This window comes from Myotis myotis, unplaced genomic scaffold, assembly GCF_014108235.1.
Source record: "Myotis myotis isolate mMyoMyo1 unplaced genomic scaffold, mMyoMyo1.p scaffold_m19_p_4, whole genome shotgun sequence".
Lineage (NCBI taxonomy): Eukaryota > Metazoa > Chordata > Mammalia > Chiroptera > Vespertilionidae > Myotis > Myotis myotis.
In genome coordinates, this window is record NW_023416346.1 from 107,797,728 (window position 1) to 107,812,024 (window position 14,297).

At 43.7% G+C, this 14,297-nt stretch overlaps 1 protein-coding gene and 1 pseudogene across 1 annotated transcript; one reads left to right on the forward strand and one right to left on the reverse strand.

Annotated features, from left to right (window-relative positions):
- Positions 1–401: 401 nt before the first annotated feature.
- On the forward strand, positions 402–2,114 carry LOC118653576 (annotated as a pseudogene).
- A 2,084-nt stretch (positions 2,115–4,198) lies between these two features.
- On the reverse strand, positions 4,199–5,680 carry LOC118653577 (protein FAM47E-like). Its single transcript, XM_036304217.1, has one exon. The coding sequence runs from the start codon at positions 5,678–5,680 to the stop codon at positions 4,199–4,201; it is 1,482 nt and encodes a 493-aa protein (XP_036160110.1).
- Between the last annotated feature and the right edge of the window lie 8,617 nt (positions 5,681–14,297).

A 14,297-nucleotide genomic window follows, 5' to 3' on the forward strand; every position in this document is an offset into this window, starting at 1 on the left:
AGCAATAAAAAGTAAAGAAAAAAGCCAGCTTTAACCGGTTTGGCTCAGTGGATTGAGCATTGACCTGCAGATTGAAGGGTCCCAAATTGGTTCTGATCAAGGGCACATGCCCAGGTTATGGGCTCAATCCCTAGTAGGGGGTGTGCAGGAGGCACATGATCAATAATTCTCATCATTGAAGTTTTCATCTCACTCCATCTCCTTTCCTCTCTGAAATGAATAAAAATATTTTTTTAAAAAAGCCAAAGCTGTATTTGGAAATTCAAGTCCCTGTGAGCCAGAACTGAACTTTCACAACATTGCCTTAGTGCACAATAGCCGCAGGGCACTTACAGGTCTGCCTTTCCTCCCATCAGGACCACATGTAAACTCAGTTCTCATACTGAGGCTGAAGAAGTGAGATGGGAAGTGAGTGGGTCGGTTAAATGGAGGCCAGCTTGCAGTGTAGGGTGGCTAATGACCAGCAAATGATGCAATGACCAGCTAATAGTTTGGATTTAGAGTGGGTTTCATTGGTCTCTGCACCCAGCCTCCCCCAAACAACACACTCACAGCCAACTCCTGATTGGACTGTCTCATGAGGAATTGGTCAAGAGGCTCAAGTGTTTGTGAGAAACTGGTTGATTTCTAAGAAATCCTTACTGCAAATAGCTGCAGGGTGGGGTGAACAGGAAGAAAAGAGAAGAAAGGGGCTTAAAAAAGGAAACAGTAAGAGGGGGAAGACTATAAAAGAAGAGCCCAGCTGCACAGAGATCTCAGCTACTCCACTGGCCACCTCTTCAGTGCCCCCCGCAGCCCAGGATGAAATTGATTCTGCAGTGAAGAGGCTGGTATTGCTAAAAATGAGCTACAAAGTGACAACCGGGGAGAACTACAAGGCCGACTGCCTTCCAGAGAGCCTTGTACCTGGGTTAGTTGCCCAGGTGACATGGAAGGTGAAGTGGATTTTGTGGACCCCTGAACTGTACAGAGGAACAGTGCAAACGGCAATGACTATGCCAAGCTCATTGTTCTGTTTGGAAGCAGTGACATTGACCAAGAGCTGATAAACAGAATAGAGAGAGCCAGGGGCCAGAGACCGCACTGCTTTCTGCACAAATGCACATTCTTCTCACACAGAGACATGAACCAAGTCCTCGTTGCCTATGAAAACAAGAAGCTGTTTCGCCTGTATGTGGGCAGGGGCCCCTCTTCCGAAGCCATGCATGTAGGCCACCACATCCAGTTCATTTTCACAAAGTGGCTGCAGGACATGTTGAATGTGCTCTTGCTCATCCAGATGGTAGATGACTAGAAGTACCTGTGGAAGACCTGACCCTGGACCAGGCCTATGGCTACTCCGTGGAAAACGCCAAGGACATCATCACCTGAGGCTTTCACATCAACAAGCCCATCTTCTCTGACCTCAACTACATGTCGTTGAGACCAGACTTCTACAAGAACATGGTGAAGATTCGGAATCATGTGAACTTCAACCAAATGAAGGCATTTTTGGCTTCGCCGGCAGTGACTGCAAGGGGAAGATCAGCTTTCCTGCCATCCAGGCTGCTCCCTCCTGCAGCAACTCAATTCCGAGAGATCTTCGGGGCAGAGATGGACTTCCAGGGCCTCATCCCCTGTGCCATCAACCAGGATCCTTACTTCAGGATGACAAGAGATATCACTCCCAGGATCTGCTATCCTAAACCAGCCTGCAACACTCAACATTCTTCCCCACCCTGCAGGGGACTCAGACCCAAAGGAGTGCCAGTGACCCCAACTCCCCCATCCTCCTCACAGACTCAACCAAGCAGATCAAGACCAAGGTCAACAAGCATGCATTTTCTGGAGGGAGAGACACCATCCAGGAGCACAGGCAGTTTTAGGAAAACTGCCAGGTGGACATGTCCTTCATGTACATGACCTTCTTCCTTGAGGATGAAGACAAGCTGGAGCAGATCAGGAAGGATTACAGCAGTGGAGCCATGCTCACCTGGGAGCTCAAGAAGGAGCTCCTGCAGGTCCTGCAGCCCTGCCTTGTGGAGCACCAGGCCAGGTGCAAGGAGGCCAGGGAGGAGATAGTCAAAGAGTTCTTGATCCCGACCCACCCAGAGCTGTCCTATGACTTTCAATAGCGCCCATTTTATATCTGCACAGAAAGAACCATAATTTACCCAGAGGCTCTGTCACATGGCTTCCCGTTCCTGGTGTCTGTAACTCTGTGTGTCTGTCCGTACTGTTTCTCCCTGTGTCATCCTTTCCAAAGAAACCCTTTGAGCTGCCTGCTCGGCCTATAGGAGGACTTCCATTTGAAATCATCTCACCCCACATAGACCCTTAAAGCCTGATGGTTAGAGAGCCTGTAGTTTAGGTGTTCATTTCAGGAAGTTTAATGGTCACAGGCCTATTTCAGCCCATCCACCCCCCCCCCAAAAAAAACAAAAAAAAACCAGAAATGCTGGATGTGCTTTTGACTGAGAGATCTCCCAGCTTGAAAGCTGCTTTTCACACTGAGTATTGGCCCCAGGTCGCCCCTTTTATTAAGTTGAGTCTGTGGGAGAAACTTTCCAGCTCACTTCCTGAAATCCAGACCTCATGTGTTCTCCTGGAACTTCTGCCCTTTCCTGAACCTCCCCATGCTGCTTCCAGGGACTGGCCCTGAGCACAGGCACTGTGCCCCCACCCTGTGGCAGCTGAGGGGAATGGGTGTCCTTTGTAGAAAGCTTTGTCCTGACACTTGATTGGCTGGGAGGCATTGCAAGGAGCAGTGCCCTGCTGGTGTCCTGGGCTGTAGAGAGCAAGCAGCAACCCCAGGTACCAAGGGAAACATTGTCTTGTGCCCTGGGTAGTCTGGGAAAGCAGAAGAATATCCCAGGAAATCCCTCCATGGAGGTGCAGGGTCCACTCCTGAGCACAATACCCTAAATAAACTTCATTTGGTCCCATGGGGGGTGGGTGTAGGGGTGGAATATATATATATGACATACAAACCATGTTTCCTGGCCAACCCACCTTTGTGGACATTCCTTTGAATTAATTAGCCATTTCAGTGGGAAGAAAGTTATTCTGTCTGTATCATGTTCAGGCTGCCCTACCTCACATTTAGCACCCATATTTTTGGAGTCATGGGAAATCTCTGTATGACAAGTCATCACATGAAAAGAAATTACAAGAAACAGGGACTATCAGATATGATGATATGCCTCAGGGATTTTTGTTCCTAAGAATATTAAAATTAAAAGCAGATTTGAAAAATGTTCCAAAAGGTCTAACTAAATAGTTAATTTTATAAAAATATTTTACTTCATTCTATTCCATAGATGAGTGTGTATTATCTTTCCTTCAGCTAAAGTGTGGCATCATTGATGTAATATATGTATGAATATATTTTTCTTCCAGATCAGCGGGGCAGTAAATTTTAAAGTAAAAATTCAGATAGGAAATATGCTAGGCTTCTAGGCCATATGATCTCAATGGCAATTCCTAAATTCTCATGTTGTGGTGCAACTGTAGCCATAGACAATTCACAAACAATACAAAAAATTACTTCGGCTGTGGGTTACAAGTTTTGCTTAAAAAATAATTGTCATAATGCATTAGAAATTGAATATTACCAGAGTGATAGTTCTTTCGTTTTGCAGGATTATTTTGGGATTCATCCCATGCTTTAGCTGGCATAATTTTTTAAAAATATGTTTTTCCTGATTTTCAGAGAGGGAGAGGAAGAGAGAAAAATATCAATGATGACAGAGAATCATTAATCGGCTGCATCCTGCATGCCCACTCCCCTCACTGGGGATCATGCCTGCAAGCCAGGCAAGTGCCCTGACCAGAATCAAACCATGACCTCCTGGTTCATAGGTCAATGCTCAGTCACTGAGCCACATCGGCTGGGCAACAGGATCCTTTTTAAGTAATTCTTTTATTTATGTTTTTTTAAATGAATAATTGAAATAAAAATAGAATACTACTAATGCAATAAAAACCGAGAGGAATATATGTAAAAATATTGCCTTCATAGTTGGTAAAATAAATACATAAAATATTGATGAACCCAAGCAGAAGCTGATTTAGAAATTTTTATTTGCACTAGGTGTCAAATTTACAGATGTTGTGGAATAAAAGTTGTCTATACACAGTGAGGCACTCATGGTGAATTCTGACTGATGTTAAAATGAGAGAGAGACACTAGCCAAGTGAGTAGTAAATAGAAAATTGTCTAATCCTCTTCTTCCTCTGAATCCTCCTCTTTGGGTTTGGAGAGGAGTTTCATTACTCGGTGTATAGGAGTCGTCACAGACTCATATTTCCACCCCTTCCTCATAAACATCTTCTCAATCACACCTGGCATCTTGTAGCCCTTGCTTACAATGAAATCTTTGAAAGCAATTGGTCCATAAAGTTCATCAAAAATGTCTGGTTCAAGATGCTTTCCATTGCTCCAATATTCCTTGGCACGGACAAGTTTAGGGTCGAGCAAAGGCTGGTCATTGGCCAGCTTTTTCCAGCATTTGGGGTCCAGGTACCATGCTCCATACTTTATCTTCTCCCGTTTGGGTTTATAAGGGTCTTCTGGTTTTCGGAGTTTCCTTTCCCAGTTACCTTCCTGCATGGAGAATTTTCTCTGCTTCATTTCATCTAGCTGTTTGGAGGGCCTGATATTCAAAGGAAGCTGGCTTGTTTCCTTTATTTTGGCTGTATTATCGGTCAGTGGGACCTCAAGGTTAATTTCAAACTTTTTCATGATGTCCTCTTCATCAATATCTATGTTTTCAAAATTCTCATTCATCAATCTGCAGAATTTAATAACTGATGCTCTTCTTTGTTTTTGGTAAACAGGAAGTTTGCGGATTTCCATCATGCATGATGCTTTTGTCTCTTCCTCAGGAAACAAACTGCTTAAATTTGACTGGAAACTCTCCTTGGTGGATTCCAGGTGGGCTTTCTCTGCAGGTTCTAGGTTGACCTCCTGGGGAGGCTCCAGGTTGACCTCCTCAGGATGTTCTTCACACAGGTGTGTGGGTGTCTTCTTTCTTTCCTTGGTGCCCTCACAATACGCCCACGTGTCCTCCAGCTCCCTGTCAGGATCTAGCACTTCCAGGACCTTGAGCAGGAGGTCTGGAGGGAGATCTTTCTCCAGTTTCAGGTAGGTTGCCAAGGGATGCTGGGTCAGGCTGGCTTCAGTGTTCTCTACAAAGGCCTTCGGTGCTGGCTGGGCTGCCAAGAGCGTGGAACACAGGTCCGCTCCCTTGGGCGGCTGCCTGTGAGTCTTTTTGGGCGGAGGGCGGGGAATTCTATGAGCAATCATGGGGAGAAAGCCTTCCCGAGGGCCAGGAGTGATCACATCTTCAGGAGATGGACAGCCCGTTCTGAAGTCGTCCACTCCCTCCTCCACAAATACCCACCTCCGGCTGCCCGTGGAGGTGGGGCACTTCCCAAGCTTGTTCTGCCTGGAGAGATAGCGGGAAGGTAACCTGTCCCTGTCCTTGAACGAGGGCTTACATTTCACGCCCAGGGGCAAGGGCTCCAGTGGCCTGGGCCCAGGCATCCACTTCTTTCTGGGCTCTGGCTTCTTGTCCAGCTTCGGCCCTGACTGCCACCGCTTGATCAGCCCCGACTCTATGAGCGCCTTCTTCCTCAGGTCCGACTTTAACAGCCACCCCTCGTGGGGCTCCGGTAAGGGCCACTGCTGGCCCGCCATGGCGTCCTTGGCCCAGGGCGCCCAGGGGCCTCAGGGGTTTGTTGTCCCAGCCGCCCAGTTGCTAGGAGACCATTGCCAGGCGTGGCAGCATTCTTATTCTTTCCTGAGGCGGGTCAGCACGCGCCCCTGCACAGCCTGCATTGTCCAGGGATGGCCCGCAAGGTTGCATTCTTGCTTGTGGTAGAGAACTATTCCCGTGTATGGGCACACCACAGGTCAGCTGCCCATTCATCTTTTGATGGACTTTTGGATTGATTCCAGTCTGAGGCTGTTTGTAAATCAAGTGGCCATGAATATTTCACTTATTCACATCTTCATACAAGTACTTTCATTTCTCCTGGATAAATTATAGCTAGGAATTGAAAGGCGGGTTCTTCTGAGAGGTTTGTTTTTTCTTATGTACTGTACTCACAGCCCTCAGGTTTTGATATTTGCCCAAATATGGGTGAGGTGAGTGAGGCATTGGGTATACAACTTAATGTGGCTCCCAAAATCCCCCTCAGAAATCAAGATCAGTAATCTTTTAAGGTAACATTTTTGACATAATCTGAAAAACAGTGCCATATTAAAGTCTGAGGGCAAAGGATAGATGAGTACTCCTACTGAACCTGTCCGAATTTAAAACCCATGTGTTGTTCACCATTGATTTTCTTTTTAAAAATTGTATTTGCCTTTTTTGGATACTGTTATGTTGCTTGGAAAGAGTTTGATTCTTTGTGTCCTTTTTAAAATTTTACTGAAATAAGCAGAGCAGTTCCCTGTGATAGTACATGCCTAAAGGCTGTTCTACCATGTTGTATGGTTAACTGTTCCTCACTTCTGCAGCAAGACCCTTCCACGTAAAGTATTCAATGCCTGTGCTTCTGGTTTTCTAGTCTGGCTGACAGTAAAGGTCGCTATTGCAGGCCCTGTGTGAGTATCAGTTATCAAGAATCCTTTCCAGTGGTTTCTTTCCTGGCTTCTAATAATGTATTCACACACGAGCTGATCAGTAATCAGCGGAATCATTCGTGTGGGGGGCAAGGTTCTGTAGTTCCCTCTCTTTCTCTCATTTTACTCTCTGGTTGTCTGCCTTGAGATCTCTACCCACCTTGTTCTCTACAGTGTCTTAGTTCCATCTCCTCTACATACTAGTAGCGAGACTGCTGGTCTTTGCTTGGGTTCTGCCTCTCTGAGCTGTGGCCTAGAAACTCTAGGAATTTGGAGCCATCATAGGATTCACTTCCTTTATTTACTATCTGTCAGGGATCAGTCTCTGCTTCCTGATGTCCAGTGTCTTTCATTATTTTATCTTATTTTATTTCATTATTTTTCCAGGTGTTCCAGGGCATATATCTGATCCCTGTTACTCTATTTTGGCCAGAACAGAAAATATAATTTGCTTCTTTTGTTTTGTCTCCATCAATTTGTAAGTCTGCCTTTTCAAAGGTCACCAATGACTTCTAAACCATCAAATACCTTAAAATTCTTGCTGTTCTCCATGATTAGAGATTGTAGATCACACATTACTGAACAAATGCCTCTCTTATAATCCATAACAATCTATTTTTCTTTTTTTCTTATTACTCAGTATACTCATCTACTTTTAAATCCATAAAACAAATACTAAACTCCTTAGCATATAACATTAGATGTTTTACCATTTCGTTGCAGCATAATACACTCCATGACCATTGATGCTGTTGCCAATGGTAAGAGATATTCATTTCTTACAGGTGCATAGTATTTCATTGTGTAAATGTACCACAGCTTTTTTATCCACTGATCTGCTGATGGGCACTTGGGCTGTTTAGAAATCTTAGTTATTATAAATTGCATGGCTATGAACCTTAGGGATGCATATATTCTTTCTGATTGGTGTTTCTGAATTCTTAGGATATATTGCTAGGAGTGGGATCACTGGGTAAAATAGGAATTCCATTTTTAACTTTTTGAGGTAACTCCATACTGTTTTCCACAGTGGCTACATCAGTCTGCATTCCCACCAGCACTGTACTGGGGTTCCCTTTTCTCCACATCCTCTTTAACACTTTTCGGTTATTGATTTGTTGATGATAGCCATTCTGACAGGTGTGAGGTGATAACTCATTGTCAATTTAATTTGCATCCCACTGATGATTAGTGACTGAGCATTTTTTGTATATCTCTTGGCCTTCTGTATGTTCAGTTTGGAGAAACATCTATGTAGGCCCTTTGTCCTTTTTTAAGTTGGATTGTTTGTTTTCCTTTTGTCAAGCTGTATGAGTTCCCTACATATTTTGGAAATTAACCCTTATTGAATGTATGATTGTCAAATATATTCTCCTATTCAGTGGGCTCTCTTTTCACTTTATTGATGGTTTCTTTTGCTGTGCAGAAACTTTTTATTTTGATGTAGTCCCAATTTATTTATTTTGTCCTTAGTTTCATTTGCCCTAGGGAATGTATTGGCAAACATATTGCTACGTGAGATGTCTGAGATTTTGCTGCCTATGGTTTCTCCTAAGATTGTTATGGTTTCATAATTTACTTTAAGTATTTTATCTATTTTGAGTTTATTCTTGTGTATGGTGTAAGTTGGTGGACTAGTTTCTTTCTTCCTTCCTTCCTCCCTCCCTCCCTCCCTCCCTCCCTCCTCTTTCTTTCTTTCTTCTTTCTTTCTTTCTTTCTTTCTTTCTTTCTTTCTTTCTTTCTTTCTTTCTTCCTTCCTTCCTTCCTTCCTTCCTTCCTTCCTTCCTTCCTTCCTTCCTTCCTTCTTCTTTCTTTCTTTCTTTCTTTCTTTCTTTCTTTCTTTCTTTCTTTCTTTCTTTCTTTCTTTCATTTCCTTCAATTTTCCAAACACCAATTATTAAAGAGTCTGTCTTTACTGCATTGTATGTTCTTGCCTCCTTTGTCAAATATTAATTGAACATAATGGCTTGGGTCAATGTCTGGGTTCTCTGTTCTACTCCATTGATCTATATGCCTGTTTTTTGTGTGTGGGTCTTTTTGTTGTTGTCGTTGTTGTTGTTGCTGCTGTTTTTTGCCAGTACCAGGATGTTTTGAGTACAGTGGCTTTGTAGTATAACTTCATATCTGATAGTGTTCTTTTTCCAACTTTGGTCTACATTTTCAAGATTACTGTGGATATTCGAGGTCTTTTTTTATTCCATATAAAGTTTTGAAGACTTTAGATCTGTGAAATATGCCATTGGTATTTTAATAGGGATTGCAATGAAGCTATAGATTGCTTTGGGTAGTATGGACATTTTAATGATATTGATTCTACCAATCCATGAACACTGTGTATTTTTCCACTTGTTTAAACCTTCTTCTATTACTTTTTTGAACATTCTACAGTTTTCCAATTGCAGATCTTTAATCTGCTTGGTAAGGTTTATTCCTAAGTACCTAATTTTTTTTGTTTTGTTATAATGGTAGATATGATTGTTTTCTTAGTTTCTCTTTCTGAGAATTCATTGTTGGTATATAAAAATGCCATATATTTCTGGGTGTTAATTTTGTAAACTGCTTTGTGGCTGAATTGATTTTTTATATCTAGTAGTTTTTTGGTGGAGTATTTATGGTTTCTATGTACAATATCATGTCATCGTCAAATAATGCGAGTTTTATATAATCTTTTCAAATTTGGTTACTTTTTTATTTTTTCTTCTTGTCTGATTGCTATGGCTAGGACTTTCAGTACTATGTTGAACAAGAGTGGTGAAAATGGTAATCCTCAATTTATTCCTGGTCTTAGTGGAAATTTTTTAGTTTTTGCCCATTTAGTATGATGTTGGCTGTATGTCATATATGGCTTTTATTATTTTGAGGTATGATCCCTCCATTCCCACTTTGCTGAGAGTTTTTTTTTTTTAATCAAAAAAGGGTGTTGTATTTTGTCAAATGCTCTTTCTGCAGCAATCGATATTTTCATGTGATTTTTGTCCTGCCATCTGTTTATATGAGATATCACATTTACTGAATTGTGACTATTGTGCCAGCCTTGCAACCCCAGACTAAATCCCATTGGTCATGGTGTATGATAGTTTTAACGTATTGCTGGATCTGATTTGCTAATATGTTTTGAGGAATTTAGCAAATAAATTCATCACGGATATTGGCCTATAAGTCTCTTTCTTTGTAGTGTCTTTATCTGGGTTTGGAATTAAGGTAATGCTGGCCTTATAGAAAGAGCTTGGAAATGTTCATTCCGCTTGAATTTTTGGGAATAGTTTGAGGATAGGTGTTAGTTCTTTGAATGTTTAGTTAAACTCACCTGTAAAGCCATCTGAACCAGCACTTTTGTTTGCTGGGATTTTTTATTTTTTATATTTTAACTAGCGGCCCGGTGCACGAAATTCATGCACTGTGTGTGTGTGGTGGGGGAGTGTCTCTCAGCCCAGCCTGCCCCCTCTCACATACTGGGAGCCCTCATGTGTTGACCCCCATCACCCTCCAATCGCAGGATCGGTCCCTTGCCCAGGCCTGACTCCTCTGCCAGATGTGTCAGGCCTGGGTAGGGGACCCTCATTTCCCCCCATCACTGGTTCTTCCCCCAGCCCAGGCCTGATGCCTCTGGCCCAGGATTCAGGCCTGGGCAGGGGACCCCCCTCTCCCCCCCATCACCGGCTCCACCCTTGCCCAGGCCTGATGCCTCAGCCAGAGGCGTCGACCCCCATCACCCTCCAATCGCCTGATCAGCCCCTTGCCCAGGCCTGACGCCTCAGCCAGAGGTGTCAGACTTGGACAGGAGACCCCCATCTCCCCCCGATCACTGGCTCTGACCCCCGCCCAGGCCTGATGCCTCTGGCCCAGGAATCATGCCTGGGCAGGGGACCCCCATCTCCCTCTGATCGCTTGCTCCACCCCCCCGCCCAAGCCTGACGCTTCTGACCCATGCTTCAGGCCTGGGCAAGGGGACCATCATATCCCCCCCAATCCCCGGCTCCGCCCCCCACCCAGGCCTGATGCCTCTGGCCCAGGCATCAGGCCTGGGCAGGGGGCCCCCAGGCCCCTCCGATTGCTGGCTCCATCCCTGCCCAGGCCTGATGCCTCAGCCAGAGGAGTTGACCCTCATCACCCTCCGATCGCCGATCACTGGGTAAGCCCCTTGCCCAGGCCTGAGGCCTCTGGCAGAGGTGTCAGGCCTGGGCAGGGGACCCTCAGCTCCCCGCGATCTCCCGCTCTGCCCCTGCCCAGGCCTAACGCCTCTGTCCGAGGCATTAGGCCTGGGCAGGGCACCCCCAGCTCCCCGTGGTTGCAGGCTCCGCCCCTGCCCAGGCCTAACGCCTCTGGCCAAGGAATTAGGCCTGGGCAGGGGACTCCCAGCTCCCTGCGATCTCCCACTCTGCCCCTGCCCAGGCCTAAGGCCTCTGGCCGAGGCCTTAGGCCTGGGCAGGGGACCCCTAGCTCCTCGCGGTTGCAGGCTCTGCCCCGGCCCAGGCCTAATGCCTCAGGCCGAGGCGTCCGGCCCGGCAAGCGGGGACCCGCAGCGGCAGCAGTGCAGCGATCTCCCGCTCTGCCCCTGCCCTGGCCTAATGCCTCTGGCCGAGGAGTCCGGCCTGGGCAGCAGGGACCCGCAGTGGCAGCTGCAGGGCAATCGCGCGGGCTCTGCCCCTGCCCCCGCAGGACACCTCTGACTGAGGCGTCCGGGCAGCGGAGACCCGCAGCTGCAGCAGCCCCGCGATCGCGGGCTCCGCTTTAGGCCCAGGCAAGGGACCCCTAGCTCCCGGGACTGCCAGCTTCGACCATGCCCAGCTCCCATCGCTGGCTCCACCCCTATTTCCTGCTATCACTGGCCAGGGCGGCAAAGGCTCCCGATTCTCCGATCGTGCCCCCCGGCTCTTAGCTCCCCCCTGGGTTTCCGATCACTGTTAGTGGCAGGGGGCTTCTTCCTGCTTTCCCTTTCGCTTCCCTGCATTGTGCCTACATATGCAAATTAACCACCATCTTTGTTGGCGGTTAACCGCCATCTTAGTTGGCAGTTAATTTGCATATCGCCCTGATTAGCCAATGAAAAGGGTAGTGGCCGTACGCCAATTACCATGTTTCTCTTTTATTAGTGTAGATTACTGTTTCAATTTCATCAGTAGATATTGGCCTATTCAGGTTTTCTGATTCTTCTGGATTGATTTTTAGAAGATTATCTTTTTCTAGGAATATGTCCATTTTGTCCAGGTTGTTCAGTTTCTTTTGGAATATAGTCATTCATAGTATTTTTTTTTATGGTCCTTTGTATATCTGTGGGGTCAATTGTTACTTCACCTCTCTCATTTCTGATTTTTTTTAAAATTTTGGTCCTCTTTATTTCTTGATAAGTTTGCCTAGAGGTTCATCAATCTTGTTTATCTTTTCGAAGAACCAACTCTTGGTTTTATTGATCTTTTGTATTGTTTTTATAATCTCTATTTCACTTATTTCTACTCTGATCTTTATCATTTCCTTCCTTCTACTTTTGTATTTTATTGTTGTTCTCTTTGTAATTCTTTAAGTTGTAGGGTTAGATAATTTATTAAACATTTTTCTTATTTTTTTTTTAAATAGACCTGTAATGCTATGAACTTACCTGTCATGATTGCTTTCACTGCATGCGATAGGTTTGGTTTGTTGTGTTTTCATTTTCATTTGTTTCTGGGATATTTTTTTATTTCTTCTTTGATCTTTTTGGTATCCCATTTATTGTTTAATAGCATGCTATTTAGCCTTCATGTGTTTGGATGCTTTTGAGTACTTTATTGTAGTTGATTTGTAATTTCATGCCATTGTGATCTGAAAAGATGCTTAATATGATTTCAATCTTCTTAATTGTAGAGAACTGTTTTGTGTCCTAATATGCAGTCTATCTTTGACAATACCCCATGTGCACTTGAGAAGAATGTATATTCTATAGTTTTTAGGTGAAATGTTCTGAAAATGTCAAATAATTCCATCTGATCTAGAGTTTCATTTTGGATCGCTGTTTCCTTGTTGAATTTTTGCCTAGAAGATCTATCCAATGGTGTCAGTGGGATATTAAATTCCCCCTCCTATGATTATAATGCTGTTGATCTCCCTTAAAATCCTTCAGATATTTTTCTTTATTGATTAAGGTATTACATATGTGTCCTTATCCCTCCATAGCCCCCCAATCCCCCACTCATGCCCTCACCCCCCTGGTATCTGTGTCCATTGGTTAGGCTTATATGAATGCATACAACTCCCAGATTTTTTTATATATATTTGGATGCTATGGTATTGGGTGCATATATGTTTACCAGAGTTATATCCTCCTGTTATATCAATCCATTTAGTAGTATAATGAAGTGGCTTTCATTATCTCTTGTTATGGCTTTCACTTTGAAGTCCGTTTTGTAAGATGTGGGCATTGCTACCCCAGCTTTTTTTTTTTTTTTTTCATTTCTGCTTGCATTTTATATAGCAAAGAACTGATAGGAAATTTTTTATGTGTGAGTCCTTAGTTCTGAGGTGGGTCTCTTGTAGACAGAATACATATGGGTCATATTTTCTTATCCATTCAGCTACCCTATGTATTTTTATTGGAACACTGAAGCCATTTACATTTAAGGTTATTATTGATAGCTACCTATGTATTGTCATTCTTATTCTCTATGTCTGTGACTTTCTCTTTATCTCTATTTCTTCTTCTAACAACAGTCCTGTTAGCATTTCTTGCAGTGTTGGTTTGGTGATAATAAACTTTTTTAGCCACTTTTTTAAACTGCAAAGCTCTTTATTACACCTTTGATTTTCAATGATAACTTTGCTGGATAGAGTAATCTTGGGTTCAGTCCCTTGATTTTCATTATTGTATATACTTCATGCCATCCCCTTCTGGCTCAAAGTGTTTCTATTGAGAAGTCAGCTGAGAATCTACTTGGAGCACCCTTATAGGTAACTTTCTCTCTCTCTCTCTCAGCCTTTAAGATTCTTTCTGCATGTTTAATGTTTTCCATTTTAATTAATATGTGACACAGTGTTGGTCTTTTGGGGTTCATCTTGATTCAGACTCTCTTGGTTTCCTGAACTTGAGTAATTTTTTCCTTTTACCAGGTTAGGGAAATTTTCTGCCATCATTTCTACAAAGAATTTCCCTATTCCTTTGTCAGATTCTACTCCTTCTGGTACCCCTATAATGCAAATGTTGTTACATTTCATGTTGTCCCAAAGCTCCCTTAGACTCTCCTCCTGCTTTTTAATTTTTTTCCTATTTGCTTCTCTGAATGGATGTTTTCTTCTACCCGTCATCCAACTTGCTGATTCAGTCCTCAGCTTCTTCTAGTCTACTGCTGAATCCGTCCAGTGTGTTACTTATTTCAGATATGTCATTCCTCATTTCCAGTTGATTCTTAAGTATTGTTTCAAGCTCTCTTTTCATGTTGGTGTAGCTCTCACTAAGCATTATAATTCTCATTAAATTGCTTGAAGTTCTCACTGAATTGTTTGAGCACCCTAATTACCATTACTCTGAATTCTTTAGGTGACAGATTCTTTACTTCCATTTCATTTAGTTCATTTTCTGCTGATTCCACCTTTTCTTTCATTTGGGGCTTGTTGTTTTTTGTCTCCCCATTTTTGCTGTCCCTTTGATTTTGTTTCTGTGTATTAGATCAAACTGCTATGCCTCCCAGATTTTGTGGGGTGGTCTTATGTAGTAGGT

Excerpts from the sequence above, each read along its gene's own strand:
- LOC118653577 (XM_036304217.1), bottom strand. The coding sequence starts at position 5,680 with ATGGCGGGCCAGCAGTGGCCCTTACCGGAGCCCCACGAGGGGTGGCTG.